Here is a 20919-nt window from a genome sequence, read left to right on the forward strand (position 1 = left end):
TCTGGAAGAAAACCTGATGGAGTCTGCAAAAGACCTGAGACTGGGACGGAGATTTGTCTTCCAACAAGACAATGATCCAAAACATAAAGCAAAATCTACAATGGAATGGTTCAAAAATAAACATATCCAGGTGTTAGAATGGCCAAGTCAAAGTCCAGACCTGAATCCAATCGAGAATCTGTGGAAAGAACTGAAAACTGCTGTTCACAAATGCTCTCCATCCAACCTCACTGAGCTCGAGCTGTTTTGCAAGGAGGAATGGGAAAAAATTTCAGTCTCTCGATGTGCAAAACTGATAGAGACATACCCCAAGCGACTTACAGCTGTAATCGCAGCAAAAGGTGGCGCTACAAAGTATTAACTTAAGGGGGCTGAATAATTTTGCACGCCCAATTTTTCAGTTTTTGATTTGTTAAAAAAGTTTGAAATATCTAATAAATGTCGTTCCACTTCATGATTGTGTCCCACTTGTTGTTGATTCTTCACAAAAAAATACAGTTTTATATCTTTATGTTTGAAGCCTGAAATGTGGCAAAAGGTCGCAAAGTTCAAGGGGGCCGAATACTTTCGCAAGGCACTGTATATGTTTTTATTCTGCTATAGTATATTTAGCTCACAATAAGCCAAACTAAATGTAAATATCCTTCTACCTTATAAATCATTCATAATGCAACAAATTAATTTAGCGTTTTGTGGAATCCATGTAAGATAAAGGCACTGGAGCTATATTTTCCTGGACTGTTGTTGACTATACTATCTATTACGTCTATAAAGAAGTGTGCAGACAAAATATATTTAAACCCATGTGTAACAGACTACAATAGCAGTAAATGGGGGAGGATGGAAAACAGGAAAGCGGGGGTAAAAGAATAGACCCCCCCTTATGATGAACACCAAGTTTATGCTAAAGAGAAAAAAGAGAGAGATCCCAACCCCCTTCTCTCCTCTGTCTGCCTCTCTCTATATTCTAGCAGCACACAGCAACACTCCTCCCTCCCTAGCCAATATAGTCAGGCAGGCTGCTGACCCCCACACCTCCTTCCCTCCCTCCCTCCTTTTACAACCTGTCTGTCCTTCCTCCCTTAATGCACATTTCAGAGAAAAAATAATAAACAACATTTCAACTAAGGGGATCCCTTTCCCATGCTAGTCAGTTGTATAGGCCTGGCTGCTGTAGCTCATCGCCAGAAAGCCCTGCATTGTAGAGGAGAAAAGGGTTGTGCTGAGCTGTGTGCTGTGCCTGCGCTGCCCATCCCCCATGTGCTGATAGCAAAGTTCTGCTGCTTTTGCAAGCAGAGAGAGGCTGCTGCTAGGAGAGAACACGAGGCAGGCAGGCGGAGAGAATGGGGAGGGGGTGGAGAGAGAGAGAGAGAGAGAGAGAGAGAGAGAGAGAGAGAGAGAGAGAGAGAGAGAGAGAGAGAGAGAGAGAGAGAGGAGAGAGAGAGAGAAGAGTGGTGAAGAGGAGTGTGGCTGTTCTCATTTGATTATTTACATTATGCTTTCTCAAAATCTCCTCTTGATTTATCCTATAGGCTATTCTACGAAACTAGACACAGATTTGAATGGTTAATTTTGCTTTAGAGAAACCATTCTATGTAGGATTTTACAGTGGCCTACAGTTTCTCTCTCTCTCTCTCTCTCACTCTGCATTTCTCTTTTTTTAATCTTCACTTCCTGCTCTGTGACTGGTTCAGTCCATCCCCCATCCTTCTTCCTTTTCTATCCCCCCCTCTCTCTCTCTCTCTCTCTCTCTCAACACACACACACACACACACATACACACACACACACTGTAATTTCATGCTTTCCTCTCTACAGATCAAGCCCTCTGCTTCTGCTAGTTCTCTCATTCTCTCCTGGCACATGGAAGGAGTCACTCACAAGCGTAATACTCTGTTACTGTATGATAAGACGCTGTTATAAACATATACTTCTACTGTCTGTAGAATTATACAACGGATCCCAGTAATATCTTTATGTGTGTGTCTACTCTGTATAAAGTGAAAAACAAAATGCATTATAACTATGCAGATTTGTAATAAAGTTCTTATTTTCATAATCGCAGAATGAAGAAGCAGTGTTGAATGTTATGAATTATGTTACATTTCCAAGTCACATTATTTATCATCTTCTGCTAGAGTCTCTAGTTCTATAACCCCTTCAAATGAATGTAAACCAAATACATCCTTTATCCACCCCTGCTTGTCTTATCCCAGTCGTCTCCTACCAACTGGTGAACTCCGCTCCGTGTTTTGCGTTCGTCTGAACGCTTCAGTAAAATGGCTGTGTCTCTCGGAGCCTCGTGCTGGTTTGGTCGGTATCTTGCTGATACTCTCGTTCTGTAACAGAAAGCCTACCCACATTTTCTGTCGGGTAAATTAATTCCCTGGATTCTTATTTATATACTTCCAGTAACTTTCCAGTCGAATCGGAGACGGGAGTGGATGCCGGATTCGGTCCGGAGGTAGGGGGAATGATCCGGGACACGGGTACATTGTTATAAATAATTGTATTTATGTTCAATGCTATTTAGAGAGCTCGATTGTGAGTGACTCGCTGTGAGAGAGGCAGATAGGGATATCATGGCCGCGCAGGTCGCTAGCGTCGCCATTCTCAACACTAGCCCTCCATCCGAACTTAAAAAGCCGGATCGGGACCCACTGGAGGAGTCGGTACCGGGAGAGAAACAACATGAAAATAAGGAACCTGGATCTGACAACGGATCTCCGGGCCAGAAGGATCTGCAGGACGGGGCCGATGCTGGAAATGTAGGGGGAGGAGGGGAGCCTGACATGAAGAACGGGAACTCGTCCAGGGTGAATAATAATAACAACCAAAATGATACGGGGGGGCCGGAGGGGAATAACCACCCCGGGATGGGCCATCACCACCAGGGCTCATTCCCTCCACCTCCTTACGGGTACAACCAGCACTACAGCCGGGGCTCTTTTCATCAACATGGCGGACAACAAAGCCCTGGCATGGCAGCTGCAGCGGGGCCGGCAGTGCAGTCAGGCAACATGATGGACCCATACCCGCCCAACTCACAAGACCACGGCTTCCCCAACCATTTTAACAACTACAGCCCCTTCCCGAACCGGACTTCTTATCAGGGCCAAGGATACGCCATGAATTCCCCGCGTAATAACCAGCCCCCGGCGGCTGGGGGGCAGCCAGGCAAGCAACAGCCAGCAGGCGGAACTACAGCCATGGCTGCCTCGTACAATAATCAGAGGTATAACATGGGAAACACACAGCCCACGTCTACCCCGACATTAAATCAGCTCCTAACGTCTCCCAGCTCTACGAGGAGCTACCAGAATTACCCACAAGGAGACTATAGTAACCAGGAAGGGGCTGGCAAGGGAGCAGCAGATATGGCCAGCAGTCAGTATGGTGGGGGTCATCCTGGTTGGCAACAAAGGAGCCACCAGCCGCCTCCTATGAGCCCAGGGAACACGGGACAACCTCTGAACAGAAACCAGGTAAACTTTCCCTCAGTACTGGTGCACTTTGAGCAAGTTACACACAGCTCTGTGTTGTGGTGGACCAGCCGTTGCCAATGTAGCGAACCGTATCTAGCTCTCTAAAATGGCTGCCTCTCTGTTTACTCCCTTCACCATCTCCTATAAGAGCATTTAAACAGAGAAACAAGCCATGTCTGTGCTAAAATACCAAACTCTCCGAGATAGTAAAGATTTAGCCAGGTTCTGGGCAAAGGGGACACGAGTGTGAGGAGAAATTGGGCCAAAGGTGTTTTCTTTCTTTGCTTACCAGAACTTGTACTTGGCAGTTATTTCCCCAGCTAGCTATGTCGCTAAAGAATCCCCGCCAAAAATGTATTTATACACGTTATATTTTGCCCCTGTATCCCCGAGTTGTACCGCCAGTAAACACAGCCGTGATTTGAGTGAAATCCGTTTGGTTTGAGATTTGAATTATGGAGGTAAAATCCTGCTGTCAAAGCCAGGAGACAGTTGGTCTTAGGTCGACATGCTGGCTGACATCTGATTGGCTCCCCATCCCCTGCTCCTGGTCATTTATAATTGCATTATAACGCTGCAGGAATCAGCCACATCAGCTCTGGCAATGTCAACATGACATTACTAATGTTATTCACCTGCTTTAGCCTGTTTTAACGGAGTATGTTGCATGACATTTAGCTTGAATGAAATGCAAACAAACTATTGATTTGTATTGTGGTCAGCATGCAGTAGCCTACATTTTATTTTTTGTGTCCATGCATGTGAAATAAAACAACACTGCAAAATATACTTTCTGGATGGTTTCATTGAACACATGATGTTGTGTAAGTCCCTCTAGTAATTTGCATGATAACTGTATTGCCTGGCACTGAAATAATACATTAGTTGTATTTGTTTAGCGTAAATCTAGGTAAAATCTCAGCTGTAGACTACATGCAAAAATACTGTGTTTATACTTCGACATGCATGTACAGCTCCACAGACAGATTGGAGATGTGGCAGAGCTCTAGTGCTGACTCTGGAATAGCAGAGGGAGTAGGTGTGACTGTTTCCCCAATGCTAGAATAGTGCTCATAGCTGATCTAGGATCAGCACTAAGAGGAGAGACTGGAGTTCTGTTGGAGAATCTGACTGGTGTTGTGTGAGAGGATCTGAGTGGCTGGAGAAGTTGTAGTGTTTACAAGCAGCCAAGGTGTTAGCCAAGTTACTATGATTATTTCACGTGATGCTACACTGTGTAACCATGTCAACAGACTTCCTGTTTTAGAATGTTATCAACCACATGTAGGCTAGGTGAGAGTTAACCTCCTGAACATTGAATAGCCAGGCCTATTTGACATTTCTAACTTCTTTTTGAAGTTTAGATGGAATTTTTTGATTTCCGTTTCTTGGCAATTATGTCATTTGCACGTGTTGTTCACATGATATTCAAGGTTAGGGTTTAATGGGTTTTAAAAAAAGAAGCATTTTAAACAAGTTATTGGTTAGCTCAGTGGTTTCCAACCGTGTTCGGTTACTGTATCACCAATTGAATTTTGCTCTGCCCGTTGAACCCCAGAAGTTCCCCCTCGTGCATTTTAGCAGTAGGCCCATGGTCTCGTGAACCTTCTCGAGTACCATTTGTGGATAGGCTAAGTACCCACAGGGGTCCAGGTACCCCTGGTTGGGAACCACTGAATTAGTTGATGATGACTGCTACATTTTTCAGCAGTCTGTGGACTGTTCTTTCCTCGGGTTTTATTCTTCTCCCCAAGATACACTGGGAACACCTGTCTCAAAGACACTTTCATTCCTTCTCCCAGGTGTTTGTGGACTGTTCTTTCCTCTGTTTCATTCCTTCTCCCAGGTGTTTGTGGACTCCTGTTCATTCTCCTGTAGGCCAAGCTGTGTAGTGGACAATTTAAAACCCGGGACTGCAATTTGTGATGCATTCAGCCACAGCTCTGCATGTGGAGCTGCTGGAGAGTTGAAGAAACAGAGTATTACGCAGTTTCCAGTGCCATTCTCCTCTGAGAGCCTTGTGTTAAATCCTGTTATGTTGTTAAAATCCATTGTGTGATCGAGGTGTGTTATTCTTGAATTGTGCTGTTCACATACTCGTGCTCGCACAGTTGCTACATCGGAATATAAATGCCATTGCCTCTCCTCAGCCTTCTCATTAGGAAGCTGTGCCTGCCTAGGCTACAATATCACTGTTATTGACAATGTGTTTCAGTTTCTGTGTTTGGAGTTGATGTATTTTGTACAGATCTATGGACAGAGGTCATCGCTGTCTATTTCCCTAAACGATGCCCAGGTTGTTAGGGGTCTGGTGCTGAGACTCTGGGGCTTAGAGTGAATGGAAAAGAGTTTTGCTTGCTCTTTTGGGGTCTAGTCCCGATTTACAGCAGGGCACTTTGAGACAAATTTTGCTTTTAAAAGGGCAAATTGATTGCTGAAGAAACCCATTTGCTTGATGAAGGTCGGTTGGAGGGGCTCATTTTCTTTGAGCAAATATGAAGGTGAGAGCTATCTAGCCTAATGCCTGTCTAATTGACCGCAGACAGACAGACCCAGGTCTTTTCTGTGAGAGAACAACACACACCAGGCTAAAATCACATCTGGTTGGTGTCCAATACAATTTGTGGCCATTTTATTTTTGTGACAACACAAACCCTGGATAATTTGAAGCTACCAACATGGACATATGGTAGTTGGCCACACATTCAGCTCGACCAAGGTTGCGTTCGTGTGTCTGTCTGTGGTACTGGAGTTTGACCGAGGGGACCTTGATGTGCTGGACCAAAGTCTAGGTGACGTCTCAGTTTGACCGGACTAAAGCTAGTCTGCCCATACTGACAGGTGATGGCTTTACCAGTTTCTGGAATCTTCTAGGTAAATATTGATAGGAACATGATTACTGATTTTTAAGGTGAAATGTTGTCAGTCTCTCAGCAACCAAGATGTACTGTTTGGAGGTACTTGAGAGGACCAGGGTTGAGAAACACTGCTATAGCCAGTGAGGTGGTGGGGACTGTGAGGTGTGCTCTACTATGTTGTGGCTGTGCACTCAAGGATTATATCCTGTCTGTCTGTCTGTCTGCTGTGCTGAGTAATGATTATCCACACGCCAAATGGCCAGGACAGAGTGCTGCCTCGTTTGTGTGTGTGTCCTGTCTGACGGGCTGATCCTGTGTGTGAGAGGGGAGAAAGAGTGTGGGTGATCCCCAGGGGAGGGGGAATGTTTTTGTGAATGATCTTTGGCTGCCTGTGACAGCTGTGTGTGTGTGCGCGCTTGGCTGTGTGTTCCCGCGTGGCGGATGCCTCTGGAGGATCTTCTCTCTGTGACCGGCTCAGTGCTCCACGTGCCACCAGTTATCCGTCTCTCCTCTTCAGTCAGACAGACCAGACAAGTGGTTTTCCGCCCTGAGAGAACAGTCTAGGAGGTGGTGCATACGGACTACAGTTCCTCTCTCTCTCGTCTTTTGTCCCCCTCTTACCCTACAGTATTCTCTCATTCCACACGTGGTCCCCCCCCCCCCCAATCCTCAAATCATTCTTTCCTTCTTGTACTTGAACCAGCCACTGCCCTGAGAGCAGGGGTATGGGATTGGGGCCATGCTAGTGGTCTACCACTAAGTGAAGCCTACAAGATGGACTGGAGGTCCATGTGCAGCTTAAAAACAAAGGCTAGCATTTATTTAGGACTACACACATTTAAAAAAAAAAGTGCTAACCCATTCAAATCTGTCATTCTTCTCGTCTCTCCATGTTTGGGCAAAATGTCAAACTTGGGCTGTTGCTTGACTCCAAGGTTGGAGTGTAAGGGTAATTCATTTATTTTGACATTTAGGTGGTTTATCTTTAAAAAGCACTAGATTAGCATAGTTATATGCTAGCGTGGCTGCAGACTTTATGATGTGTGTTTTATCGAGACGCAGGTTAACCTTTAAATGTGTGACTGCAGAGTGGAGAATGGCGGTTCAGCTGTTGATTCTGGGGGGTAGGTACATTTTGTTACTGTACCTCACAGCTTTTCATACACAGCTCTGCTCAGGCTAGCTCTCTGTGCTAAAATGCCATTGGCTTCATGAGGGATGGGAAAGCGGACGTTACAGAGTCTCCTTGCAATGCATTTTGGGGAATACCATCGTTGATGAGGTTTGAGCAAACCCAAATCTATATTTCACAAGTTAAAGTGAAATGGTACAGTTACTGACTCTCATTTGTTTCTACTGCTCTGAAACCTGTTTAGTATTGTTTCTCCTTGGGCCTCTGGCTCCACCACCATGTAGACCAGGTGTAAGGGTGGCAGGCTGCAGCGTTGATATCTCCCGCCATGCATCAACCTCTCCACGACCCCACAATTTGCATGTCGCAGGCCTAACCGTTGCTTAGCAAAATGTGTGTGTGTGTGGCTGTTGTTGCTTCGTTCCATTGCAGTGCTGGATGTGCAAATTCACCAGTCCAACGGTTCTACTCCCCCTCTGAGGCGTGCTTACCTATAACGGCGACCAACTACCGCTACTTGAGTCAGTTGAGACTAGGGGGAATTGCGTCAGTCAGGTGTTGTCTGACTGTGTGGGTTAGGTGTGTGACCCAGACATAAAGTGGGGCAAAAAAAGTATTTAGTCAGCCACGAATTGTGCAAGTTCTCCAACTTAAAAAGATGAGAGAGGCCTGTAATTTTCATCATAGGTACACTTCAACTATGACAGACAAAATGAGAAAAAAATTTGAGAAAATCACATTGTATGATTTTTAATGAATTTATTTGCAAATTATGGTGGAAAATAAGTATTTGGTCACCTACAAACAAGCAAGATTTCTGGCTCTCACAGACCTGTAACTTCTTCTTTAAGAGGCTCCTCTGTCCTCCACTTGTTACCTGTATTAATGGCACCTGTTTGAACTTGTTATCAGAATAAAAGACACCTGTCCACAACCTCAAACAGTCACACTCCAAACTCCACTATGGCCAAGACCAAAGAGCTGTCAAAGGACACCACAAACAAAATTGTAGACCTGCACCAGGCTGGGAAGACTGCATCTGCAATAGGTAAGCAGCTTGGTTTGAAGAAATCAACTGTGGGAGCAATTATTAGGAAATGGAAGACATACAAGACCACTGATAATCTCCCTTGATCTGGGGCTCCACGCAAGATCTCACCCCGTGGGGTCAAAATGAACACAAGAACGGTGAGCAAAAATCCCAGAACCACACGGGGGGACCTAGTGAATGACCTGCAGAGAGCTGGGACAAAAGTAACAAAGCCTACTGTCAGTAACACACTACGCCGCCAGGGACTCAAATCCTGCAGTGCCAGACGTGTCCCCCTGCTTAAGCCAGTACATGTCCAGGCCCGTCTGAAGTTTGCTAGAGAGCATTTGGATGATCCAGAAGAAGATTGGGAGAATGTCATATGGTCAGATGAAACCAAAATATAATTTTTTGGTAAAAACTCAACTCGTCGTGTTTGGAGAACAAAGAATGCTGAGTTGCATCCAAAGAACACCATACCTACTGTGAGGCATGGGGGTGGAAACATCATGCTTTGGGGCTGTTTTTCTGCAAAGGGACCAGGACGACTCATCCGTGTAAAGGAAAGAATGAATGGGGCCATGTATCGTGAGATTTTGAGTGAAAACCTCCTTCCATCAGCAAGGGCATTGAAGATGAAACGTGGCTGGGTCTTTCAGCATGACAATGATCCCAAACACACCGCTCGGGCAACGAAGGAGTGGCTTCGTAAGAAGCATTTCAAGGTCCTGGAGTGGCCTAGTCAGTCTCCAGATCTCAACCCCATAGAAAATCTTTGGAGGGAGTTGAAAGTCCGTGTTGCCCAGCAACAGCCCCAAAACATCACTGCTCTAGAGGAGATCTGCATGGAGGAATGGGCCAAAATACCAGCAACAGTGTTTGAAAACCTTGTGAAGTCTTACAGAAAACGTTTGACCTCTGTCATTGCCAACAAAGGGTATATAACAAAGTATTGAGATAAACTTTTGTTATTGACCAAATACTTATTTTCCACCATAATTTGCAAATAAATTAATAAAAAATCATACAATATGATTTTTCTGGATTTTTTTTCTAATTTTGTCCGTCATAGTTGAAGTGTACCTATGATGAAAATTACAGGCCTCTCTCATCTTTTTAAGTGGGAGAACTTGCACAATTGGTGGCTGACTAAATACTTTTTTCCCCCACTGTATCCTTAAGCACCCTCTCTGCCTGCCTGGCTTGGCCCCACTGGCTTGGTTCAGCTGGGTATTTCTGGCATGTAAATGGTAGCGTAGTGACTGAGTGACAAACTTATTATCGTACGGGGGTCATCCAGGCCACTGAGGACATCATGTGACCTGTTGCTGTGACGTCATGGGATTGTCTTATCTGTTTGGCTGATGCATAAAACAGACCCACTCTAATGGCTAAAATAGAAGCTAGCCTCATGGGCCACAAAGCCTATTTATCCATGACAGTACCTTTTTTAAACCAGAATAATTATGCTGCAAATGTCTTACGTTCTGGGTTGGTGAAAACAGCGTGGCTAATGAAATTTGAGCAAGGAAGGATATTGATGGTTGGCCAATCAAAGATCTGGAGTTATTGTAGGGTTGTACCCCATGGAGTCCAACCACCAGCAGCCCGGGCCTCTCTTCAGGATATGAGGGACCTGGCTAGAAGATGGGTGTGGTGTGAGGGTGACAGGTCAGTCTCCTGTCTCTGACCTGATATTATACTGCCTATAGAAGAATACAAAGCCAGAAAAAAAGAGTTGTTCTGTCAAATGGGAGAATACATTTTGGTTGCTGAGGAGATACAATATACCTGTAATATTGTGTTTGGTGTATGAAGGCTACAGCTTTGTGTTCTTCTCCCAACCTAGGCCAGACAGTACTTTACAGACAATATTGGGAAAGTCCTCCATTTGAAAAAAGGGTAGCCTATCTAGTCTTATAGTAGAGTTCAACATTCAGGCGACTTGTCCCGTGGCACAACGGGCTGTGCCAAGTGAAAGCTACCAGCCCGAAGGTTAAATTGACCCGCCCCCACTGGACAAGATCAGCTCACAGGGAAGAGAAGGATTCTCACAACAGCCTCATCTTTATTGTATGTTTTAGGCTCAAAGCTAAAGGCCTGTTAACCTTGTTTCATCCCGTTAGCTTCCAACCGGTGCAACCAAAGCCTTTTTAATCCATGGTGTGTGGGGGCTTCTGTGTTTAATCCTTTTGTCCTGTAAATCTAGGCTTTTTGCGAACAGCTGGAGGAACATCTGGGTGTGCTGTAGTAGTAGTGTGGTACATCAGTCCTCACTCCCTCCCCAGACGATGGAGCAGGAGAGGAGGTATTTGTCTTGTTTTATTCCAGTCTTCTAGCGGTCAGCTTAGAGTCCTAACCAATGCTGTTGTAAGAGTGGCGGGCATGGGTTTAACTTGTATACAGTTGAAGTCGTAAGTTAACATACACCTTAGCCAAATAGATTTAAACTCAGTTTTTCACAATTCCTGACATTTAATCCGGGTAAAAATTCCCTGTCTTAGGTCAGTTAGGATCACCACTTTATTTTAAGAATGCGAAATGTCAGAATAATGGTAGAGAGTGATTTATTTCAGCTTTTATTTCTTTCATCACATTCCCAGTGGGCCAGAAGTTTACGTACACTCAAATAGTATTTGGTAGCATTGCCTATAAATTGTTTAACTTGGGTCAAACGTTTTGGGTAGCCTTCCACAAGTTTCCCACAATAAGTTGGGTGAATTTTGGCCCATTCCTCCTGACAGAGCTGGTGTAACAGAGTCAGGTTTGCAGGCCTCCTTGCTCACACAAGCTTGACCCCAAGTATGCCCCAAGTATGTCATTGTCCATTTGGAAGACCCAGTTGCAACCAAGCTTTAACTTTCTGACTGATGTCTTCAGATGTTGCTTCAATATATCCACATAATTTTCCTCCTCATGATGCCATCTATTTTGTGAAGTGCACCAGTCCCTCCTGCAGCAAAGCACCCCGACAACATGATGCTGCCACCATTGTGCTTCATGGTTGGGATGGTGTTCTTCAGCTTGCAAGCCTCCCCCTTTTCCTCCAAACATAACGATGGTCGTTATGGCCAAACAGTTCTATTTTTGTTTCATCAGACCAGAGGACATTTCTCCAAAAAGTACGACCTTTGTCCTCATGTGCAGTTGCAAACCGTAGTCTGGCTTTTTTTAATGGTGGTTTTGGAGCAGTGGCTTCTTCCTTGCTGAGCGACCTTTCAGGTTATGTCGATACAGGACTCGTTTTTCTGTGGATATAGAAACTTTTGTACCGGTTTCCTCTAGCATCTTCACAAGGTCCTTTGCAGTTGTTCTGGGATTGATTTGCACTTTTCGCACCAAAGTACGTTCATCTCTAGGAGACAGAACGGGTCTCCTTCCTGAGCGGTATGACTGCTACGTGGTCCCATGGTGTTTATACTTGCGTACTATTGTTTGTACAGATGAACGTAGTACCTTCAAGCGTTTGGAAATTGCTCCCAAGGACGAACCAGACTTGTGGAGGTCTACAATTTATTATCTGAAGTCTTGGCTGATTTCTTTTGATTTTCCCATGATATCAAGCAAAGAGGCACTGATTTTTAAGGTAGGCCTTGAAATCCATCCACAGGTACACCTCAAATGATGTCAATTAGCTTGTCAGAAGCTTCTAAAGCCATGACATAATTTTCTGGAATTTTCCAAGCTGTTTAACGGCACAGTCAACTTAATGTATGTAAACTTCTGACCCACTGGAATTGTGATACAGTGAATTAAAAGTGAAATAATCTGTCTGGAAACAAGTAGATGTTCTAACCGACTTGCCAAAACTATAGTTTGTTAACAAGACATTTGTGGAGTGGTTGAAAAACAAGTTTAAATGACTCCAACCTAAGTGTATGTAAACGTCCCACTTCAGCAGTACATTTGTTTTGTTTACATTAGCTCTTTAACCGGTATGGATGGTTGCAAACCCGCTCTGACAGGTGACTATTTGGCCCACCAGATGTAATATTTATTTTAAAAACCAACGGGTAATTGACCGTTAATAGACATTTTTGTTTTAGCTGTTGTGTTAGTTTTAACAGTTTCACCAGCTTTAGCTATGGGCCTGTGATCATCAGGGGAACAGGGAGGAAGACTGACGTACTGGTATAGAAAGTGTTGTTATGGGTGTTCTTTAGCTATGGGCCTGTGATCGTCAGGGGAACAGGGAGGAAGACTGACGTACTGGTATAGAAAGTGTTGTTATGGGTGTTCTTTAGCTATGGGCCTGTGATCATCAGGGGAACAGGGAGGAAGACTGACATACTGGTATAGAAAGTGTTGTTATGGGTGTTCTTTAGCTATGGGCCTGTGATCATCAGGGGAACAGGGAGGAAGACTGACGTACTGGTATAGAAAGTGTTGTTATGGGTGTTCTTTAGCTATGGGCCTGTGATCGTCAGGGGAACAGGGAGGAAGACTGACGTACTGGTATAGAAAGTGTTGTTATGGGTGTTCTTTAGCTATGGGCCTGTGATAGTCAGGGGAACAGGGGGGAAGACTGACGTACTGGTATAGAAAGTGTTGTTATGGGTGTTCTTTAGCTATGGGCCTGTGATCATCAGGGGAACAGGGAGGAAGACTGACGTACTGGTATAGAAAGTGTTGTTATGGGTGTTCTTTAGCTATGGGCCTGTGATAGTCAGGGGAACAGGGAGGAAGACTGACGTACTGGTATAGAAAGTGTTGTTATGGGTGTTCTTTAGCTATGGGCCTGTGATCGTCAGGGGAACAGGGAGGAAGACTGACGTACTGTTATAGAAAGTGTTGTTATGGGTGTTCTTTAGCTATGGGCCTGTGATAGTCAGGGGAACAGGGAGGAAGACTGACGTACTGGTATAGAAAGTGTTGTTATGGGTGTTCTTTAGCTATGGGCCTGTGATCATCAGGGGAACAGGGAGGAAGACTGACGTACTGGTGTAGAAAGTGTTGTTATGGGTGTTCTTTAGCTATGGGCCTGTGATCGTCAGGGGAACAGGGAAGGAAGACTGACGTACTGGTATAGAAAGTGTTGTTATGGGTGTTCTTGCTCCTCTTCGTACATCCTGGTCAGAAAGCAGTTGTCCTGTTTCCTGAGCATGTGGGAACACACACTGGATTAGGCCTGTTCAGGAGGTTTACAAGTTGAGTTGTCCTGTTTCCTGAGCATGTGGGAACACTCACTGGATTAGGCCTGTTCAGGAGGTTTACAAGTTGAGTAGTCCTGTTTCCTGAGCATGTGGGAACACTCACTGGATTAGGCCTGTTCAGGAGGTTTACAAGTTGAGTAGTCCTGTTTCCTGAGCATGTGGGAACACTCACTGGATTAGGCCTGTTCAGGAGGTTTACAAGTTGTTTCTTAGAGTTGGTTTGAAGTAGCTGTACTAAATTGCTTAACATCCATGTTTGACGTACGCAAAACTGACCCGCATGTCATAGGGCCTAAGTGACAGTGACACCCCGTTTTAATGGAGGCCCTGAGTGCTCGAGCCCCAATGTGCATGTGTGGAGGGCTTTACAACAGAACAATAGTATTTGTAGGTTCTAGGCCATGTGGCTGATTTAAATTAGCAGGACTTGTTTATTGTCTTCCCCCAGCCCATCTGTTTGAGTCCACCGTGACACACAGACACTGGGCGAGAAAGGGCACACCAGTATCATCAGTCCCTTCCACCGCCCTCCCAGGCTCAACTGGCCCTCCCAGGCCCTCCCCTGGCCCTCCCAGGCCCAACTGGCCCTCCCCTGGCCCTCCCAGGCCCAACTGGCCCTCCCAGGCCCAACTGCTCAACCTTCTCTGCCAGGAGTGCTCTGGCTTTCCTCTATGCAGATTAGCCATGTGCTAATTTCATTTATTTATTTATTTGGGGGAAAGAGGGGAAAAAAAGGGCAGAGGGAGGGTGGACAGAGGAGTTCCCTCCAGTGATTGATTAGATGAGTGGACAGAAAGAGAGAGAACAGTGTGTGGTAGAGAGAGAGACAGAGGGAGGGTGTCTGGCTTCTTATCTTGTGGTTGGCTCATAAACCTTTGTTCAGCTGCTATCTTTTTACTGTCATGCTCACCAGTCAGCTTAGAACTGAACTCAGAATGTCGGCTACAATGGGGAAAAGTCATGCTTCTGCAAACTCATGTGGAATACACTATATTTCTTTTTTGGGGAATGTAAGCAGATAATGGGAATGGTAGGTTTATTTACAATGTAAGATTCATCATGAAGAAAAACAGAAATGTTGAGGTGTTGAAATACCGACCTTGGTGTGTTTGGTGTGGGGCTGACCTCATGTAGTCAACTGGTCGATTGTTTGGTCGACAGGCTGTTGGTCGACTGAGATTTCTTTAGTTGAGCAGTAGCAAAAAAAAACATTTTTCCTTTGTGTGCAAGAGAGCTGTCGGATTTGCGTAACAGCTCTGGTGGACACTCCTGCAGTCAGCTTGCCAATTGCGTGCTCCCTCAAAATTTGAGACATCTGTGGCATTGTGTTGTGTGACAATTTAGAGTGGCCATTTATTGTCCCCAGCACAAGGTGCACCTGTGTAATGATCATGCTGTTTAATCAGCTTTTTGATATGCTACACCTCTCAGGTGGATGGATTATCTTGGCAAAGGAGAAAAGCTCAGTAACAGGGATGTAAACACATTTGTGCAAAAAAATTCTTGTTTCTAGCCATTTTGAGCCTGTAATCGAACCCACAAATGCTGAAGCTCCAGATACTCAACTAGTCTAAAGAAGGCAATTTTTACTGCTTCTTTAATCAGAACAACAGTTTTATTATCATCTATTTAGTCTTGCTTACAATATCCAAACTGTAAAAAAAAGACATTGTAGTCTAACAGCACCTCTTAGTTACACATAATATGCTGCAGCATTTGCTCCTGACCTTCCTGTTCTTCATCTCTAGTATTTTCCACAACTTGTCCCCCGTTTCAGGTTTGTCACATGACAGCATAATGGATGCAGATGACACGTTACGGGTGTTATGAGTTTATTAATGTGATTATGATATGCTATAGGTCAGGACATATTGGTCACGTGCATGTGACGCTAACGAATCACGTAAGGAGATCAAGGGTTGAGGGAATAGGGTCAGCATACCAATTGCTTGCTCCCTCAACTTGAGACTGGCATTGTGTTGTGTGGCAAAACTGCACATTTTAGAGTGGCCTTATATTGTCCCCAGCACAATGTGCATCTGTGTAACAATCATGCTGTTTAATCCGTTTCTTGATAATCCACCTGACAGGTGTGGCATATCTGGACAAAGGATAAAATGCTCACTAACAGGGATGTAAATACATTTGTTGACAACATTTGAAAGAGTTAATATGTTTGTGCATTTGGAACATTTCTGGGATCTTTTTATTTCAGCTCATGAAACATGGACCAACACTTTACATGTTGTGTTTATATTGTTGATCAGTGCAGTTGATTTCATTAAAGGACGCTAAAGTTGTCCCCTACCAAAAAAATCACGTGATTGTCTGTTCTTTCAACTAATCGATTGGCAGACATTTTAAGTGTATTTTTCCATATATAGACATCCTCTGTGTCTTTCAATAAAATAAACGATATGCATTGAGCTTGTCTGATGCTTAAAGCTTACGTTTGGTGAAATAAGACAAATGCCTCGAGGGCACCAGAGATCTAGAATCTTTTTTTTATGGTGATGTGACCTCAGCAGAAGTCAGGGCATTCTTCTCGGGATTCGCAGAGTTGTTGTCAAGGAAGTGAGTTTGTGTTTTACCGTCAACCAATCATGTCAATGCGGACTTGTACAGAGCCCTCTGCGTTGTTACAACATTTGGGCGGCGCATGTTGAGTTGGCCTCTGGAGCCTCTGTAACTGTCACACCAGCCATGTGGACAATCCGACCACATCTTTCAGATCAAAAGACTGGACTACCGACGTTATCTGCCCGAGGGAGTTACCAACTGGCCCCTCCGTCGCAACGTTACCTGAATGCCCATCTGGGACCCGCTAATCGTTAGCTGTCTTATCGGCTGCTATCCGAGTAGGTCTATCGGACAATTTTCTTGGGTCACTATACGGACGGAAACGCACGAGGTGGCTAAAAACAGACCTCCATCCTCTGCCAGCTTGCTACCGATGGCCCGGCTAGCTGTCTGAATCGCCGTGACTCCAACCAACCTCACTACTCACTGGACCCTTATGATCACTCAACTAAGCATGCCTCTCCTTAATGTCAATATGCCTTGTCTATTGCTGTTCTGGTTAGTGTTTATTGGCTTATTTCACTGTAGAGCCGCTAGCCCTGCTCATTATACCTTATCCAACCCCTCAGTTCCACCACCCACACATGTGATGACATCACCTGGTTTCAATTATGTTTCTAGAGACAATATATTTCATAATCACTCAATGCCTAGGTTTACCTCCACTGTATTCACATCCTACCATACCTTTGTCTGTACATTATACCTTGAAGGTATTTTATCGCCCCCAGAAACCTCCTTTTACTCTCTGTTCCAGACGTTTTAGACGACCAATTCTCATAGCTTTTAGCCGTACCCCTATCCTACTCCTCCTCTATTCCGGGGGAGCGTCGCGCTGTCTGGCTGGGCGGGGGAGCGTCGCGCTGTCTGGCTGGGCGGGGGAGCGTCGCTCTGTCTGGCTGGGCGGGGGAGAGTCGCGCTGTCTGGCTGGACGGGGGAGCGTCGCGCTGTCTGGCTGGACGGGGGAGCGTCGCGCTGTCTGGCTGGGCGGGTGAGCGTCGCTCTGTCTGGCTGGGCGGGGGAGCGTCGCTCTGTCTGGCTGGGCGGGGGAGCGTCGCTCTGTCTGGCTGGGCGGGGGAGAGTCGCGCTGTCTGGCTGGACGGCGGAGCGTCGCGCTGTCTGGCTGGACGGGGGAGCGTCGCCCTGTCTGGCTGGGCGGGGGAGCGTCGCTCTGTCTGGCTGGGCGGGGTACCGGTACCCCTTGTATATAGCCCCTCTATTGTTATTTACTGATCTGTTCTCCAGCGTATTGACTCTGTTCCGGTACCCCCTGTATATTGCCCCGCTATTGTTATTTACTGACCTGTTCTCCAGCGTATTGACTCTGTACCGGTACCCCCTGTATATAGCCCCGCTATTGTTATTTACTGACCTGTTCTCCAGCGTATTGACTCTGTACCGGTACCCCCTGTATATAGCCCCTCTATTGTTATTTACTGACCTGTTCTCCAGCGTATTGACTCTGTACCGGTACCTCCCTCCCTCTCTCTCGCTCCCTCCCTCTCTCTCGCTCCCTCACTCTCTCTCCCCCCCCCACTCTCTCTCGCTCCCTCCCTCCCTCCCTCTCGCTCCCTCCCTCCCTCTCGCTCCCTCCCTCCCTCCCTGTCTCTCGCTCCCCCTCTCGCTCTCTCTCTCACTCCCTTTCCCTCTCTCTCTCTCGCTCCCTCTCCCTTTCTCTCTCGCTCCCTCCCTCCCTCTCGCTCCCTCCCTCCCTCTCGCTCCCTCCCTCCCTCTCGCTCCCTCCCTCCCTCCCTGTCTCTCGCTCCCCCTCTCTCTCACTCCCTCTCCCTCTCTCTCTCTCACTCCCTCTCCCTCTCTCTCTCTCGCTCCCTCTCCCTCTCTCTCTCGCTCCCTCTCTCTCTCTCTCTCAATCCCTCTCTCTCTCTCGCTCCCTCTCTCTCTCTCGCTCCCTCTCTCTTGCTTCCTCTCTTTCGCTCCTGCTCGCTCTCTCGCTCGCTCCCCCTCTCTCTCTCGCTCTCTCTCTCTCTCGCTCCCTCTCTCCCTCTCTCTCGCTCCCTCTCTTCTCGCTCCCTCTCTTCTCGCTCTCTCTTCTCGCTTCCTCTCTTCTCTCACACCTCAAGGGGATCCCAGAGGGCCTCAGAGACGTGTGTGTGTGTGTGTGTGTGTGTGTGTGTCAGACATTTGAACAACTTCAACAATATAAGGAAAGGTTTGGTAGTATACTGATCAATGGAAGAATAGTATAGAGCATGGTCTGTCACCTGATTGTGATTGACTGACACCCCTGTGAGGCTGGTAAAACTGACCGCCTGCCTCCATTCTTCTGGTTTTACGTTTGCGTTTCTTATGTCTCTGCGTTTGTCATTGATCATAAAAAAATGGAGGCTGGTAAATAGCTGCTAGTGGCCTTAAATGTCACCCAGTTCCCTATAAAGTGCAAACATTTTTACCAGAGTCCTATAGGATATGTAATAAGGAATTGGGCTCCAGTTAAACGTAGTGCACTATATAGGGAATAAGGTGCCCATTTGGGATGCTGCCCTGCTCAGGTTAGAGGAGGTTACTTACTGTGTGAACACAGTGGATATATGTGGTTGCCCTGGCGATGTCAACACGGGTCAGGCAGGTACACGTGGCTGGAGGGAGGGAAGGTGACTAGACAGGACAGATCATCCTAGTTTTATGGCAGGCAGACACATCCAAACTCTCTCTTGGAGTGATGACCTGACTGTCCTGAAGCTTAACACTGCTATTGTTATCTTGGAAAACCAATCTTTTTCTGCAGTATAGTCTAGCTATTATGGCGGTGATTTTGTTTTTAACCAAATAAAACCATTTTAATACGTCCAACTTCAAAGTGGTTGCAAACAAACAGTATTTAGCTTTTCTAGCCAGAGGGTCGCTAGAAAGTTGTGTGGCTGGATGCTAGTCCATTCAGACTCCGAGACGGAGAGGGTTAAAAGTTGTGTGGCTGGATGCTAGTCCATTCAGACTCCGAGACGGACAGGGTTAAAAGTTGTGTGGCTGGATGCTAGTCCATTCAGACTCCAAGACGGACAGGGTTAAAAGTGCAGGAGAGGTCACAGGAGACCACCTCCCTGTGGCGGGGTCCTGTTATGACCCGAGGGAGTATAGTAACACACTGTCCTTGAACCTGGGGTAGCCTGGAGAGGGAGGCCTGCCCTGTGGGTGGCTGGAGGTAAAATGTGGAGTGGATAGAATGTAGTATCTCTTTATGCTGACAACCCCCCCACCCCTTGCTGCCCCCACAGGACCAGTTTCCTCACCCCTCCTCCCCCTTGCTGCCCCCACGGGACCAGTTTCCTCACCCCTCCTCCCCCTTGCTGCCCCCACGGGACCAGTTTCCTCACCCCTCCTCCCCCTTGCTGCCCCCACGGGACCAGTTTCCTCACCCCTCCTCCCCCTTGCTGCCCCCACGGGACCAGTTTCCTCCCCCCTCCTCCCCCTTGCTGCCCCCACGGGACCAGTTTCCTCCCCCTTGCTGCCCCCACGGGACCAGTTTCCTCCCCTTTGCTGCCCCCACGGGACCAGTTTCCTCCCTCTTGCTGCCCCCACGGGACCAGTTTCCTCCCCCCTCCCCTGTATCGCGAGTGTCATTCATGCAGTGCCAAACAGCGTTATTAAAACAGGAGGAGAAGAGGAGCCGGTCTCTGGCACGGGTTCAAAACACCATACAGCTGGGACCTGTTACATTTCAGGCACACTGCCCTCTCCCTCCTCTCCCTCCTCTCCCTGCTCTCTGGTCTGGACTATAAATAGACTGTGGTTGTCTTCGTATAATCAGGCACTGAGGTTTGGGAGGGAAAAACATGACATGGATGAGTAACCATGGGAAGCAGTGAGAAGGTGTTGTGTCTGTTGCTTTGTGTCTGTGTTGCCGTCCTGTCTTGGGGTCAGAGAGGCTCAAGGTGCTGCTGCCTGGTACTTCAAAGCATCTTCTCTCTGTACGAGCATCGTCTCTGATTGGTGGTCGCTGCCGCTGGCATTTACATGCAAAGGTGAACACTGGCTCAGATGTATAAGAAAACAACAGCTATTGTAGTCAAATCAAATGTTATTTATCACATGCTTTGTAGACAACAGCTGTAGACTAACAGTGAAATGCTAACTAATTACTTATTTGTACTTTTCCAAAAATGCAGAGTTAAAGATGAAAGTGGAGTGATGCCAACTAGCCCTCCTCAGCTCTCAGTAGTAGGGGAAACACTGGTGGTGGTATTTCTCCAATTCAGTCAGACTCGGAGACTACTGTATTTGGGACTGCGGTTACTTTATTTGGGACTGCGGTTGCTGTATTTGGGACTGCGGTTGCTGTATTTGGGACTGCGGTTGCTGTATTTGGGACTGCGGTTGCTGTATTTGGGACTGCGGTTGCTGTATTTGGGACTGCGGTTGCTGTATTTGGGACTGCGGTTGCTGTATTTGGGACTGCGGTTACTGTATTTGGGACTGCGGTTACTGTATTTGGGACCCCCCCCCCCCCAGCCATTCCACCCCAGGTGCAGGCGAGGTCAGGCCTGTCCTCTCCCATGTCTCTCTCTCCCCTCCCCCGAGGGATGTGCTCGCGTCCAGCCACCACAGACAGACAAATACCTCTCTTTCCTCCAGATTATTTTCAGAGTAACCTGAACACTCCCCAACGTCAGGATGTAACTTTGTCTTCCCACTGGCGTTCTGATCTCCTGGGCAGTCAAATGCT

The 20919-nt window shown here is 46.5% G+C and overlaps 1 protein-coding gene across 2 annotated transcripts in view; it reads left to right on the forward strand.

Annotated features, from left to right (window-relative positions):
- Positions 1-2251: 2251 nt before the first annotated feature.
- LOC110496395 (AT-rich interactive domain-containing protein 1A) overlaps positions 2252-20919 on the forward strand; it is a 112150-nt gene continuing 93482 nt past the window's right edge. For both annotated transcript variants that reach the window (XM_021572270.2, XM_021572271.2), the window contains exon 1: positions 2252-3485. In XM_021572270.2, coding sequence (XP_021427945.2) covers positions 2583-3485 — 903 coding nt within the window. In that variant the 5' untranslated portion in view covers positions 2252-2582. The remainder of the gene's footprint in view (positions 3486-20919) is intronic.

The sequence above is a fragment of the Oncorhynchus mykiss genome, chromosome 18 (genome assembly GCF_013265735.2).
Source record: "Oncorhynchus mykiss isolate Arlee chromosome 18, USDA_OmykA_1.1, whole genome shotgun sequence".
In the NCBI taxonomy this organism is placed as follows: domain Eukaryota; kingdom Metazoa; phylum Chordata; class Actinopteri; order Salmoniformes; family Salmonidae; genus Oncorhynchus; species Oncorhynchus mykiss.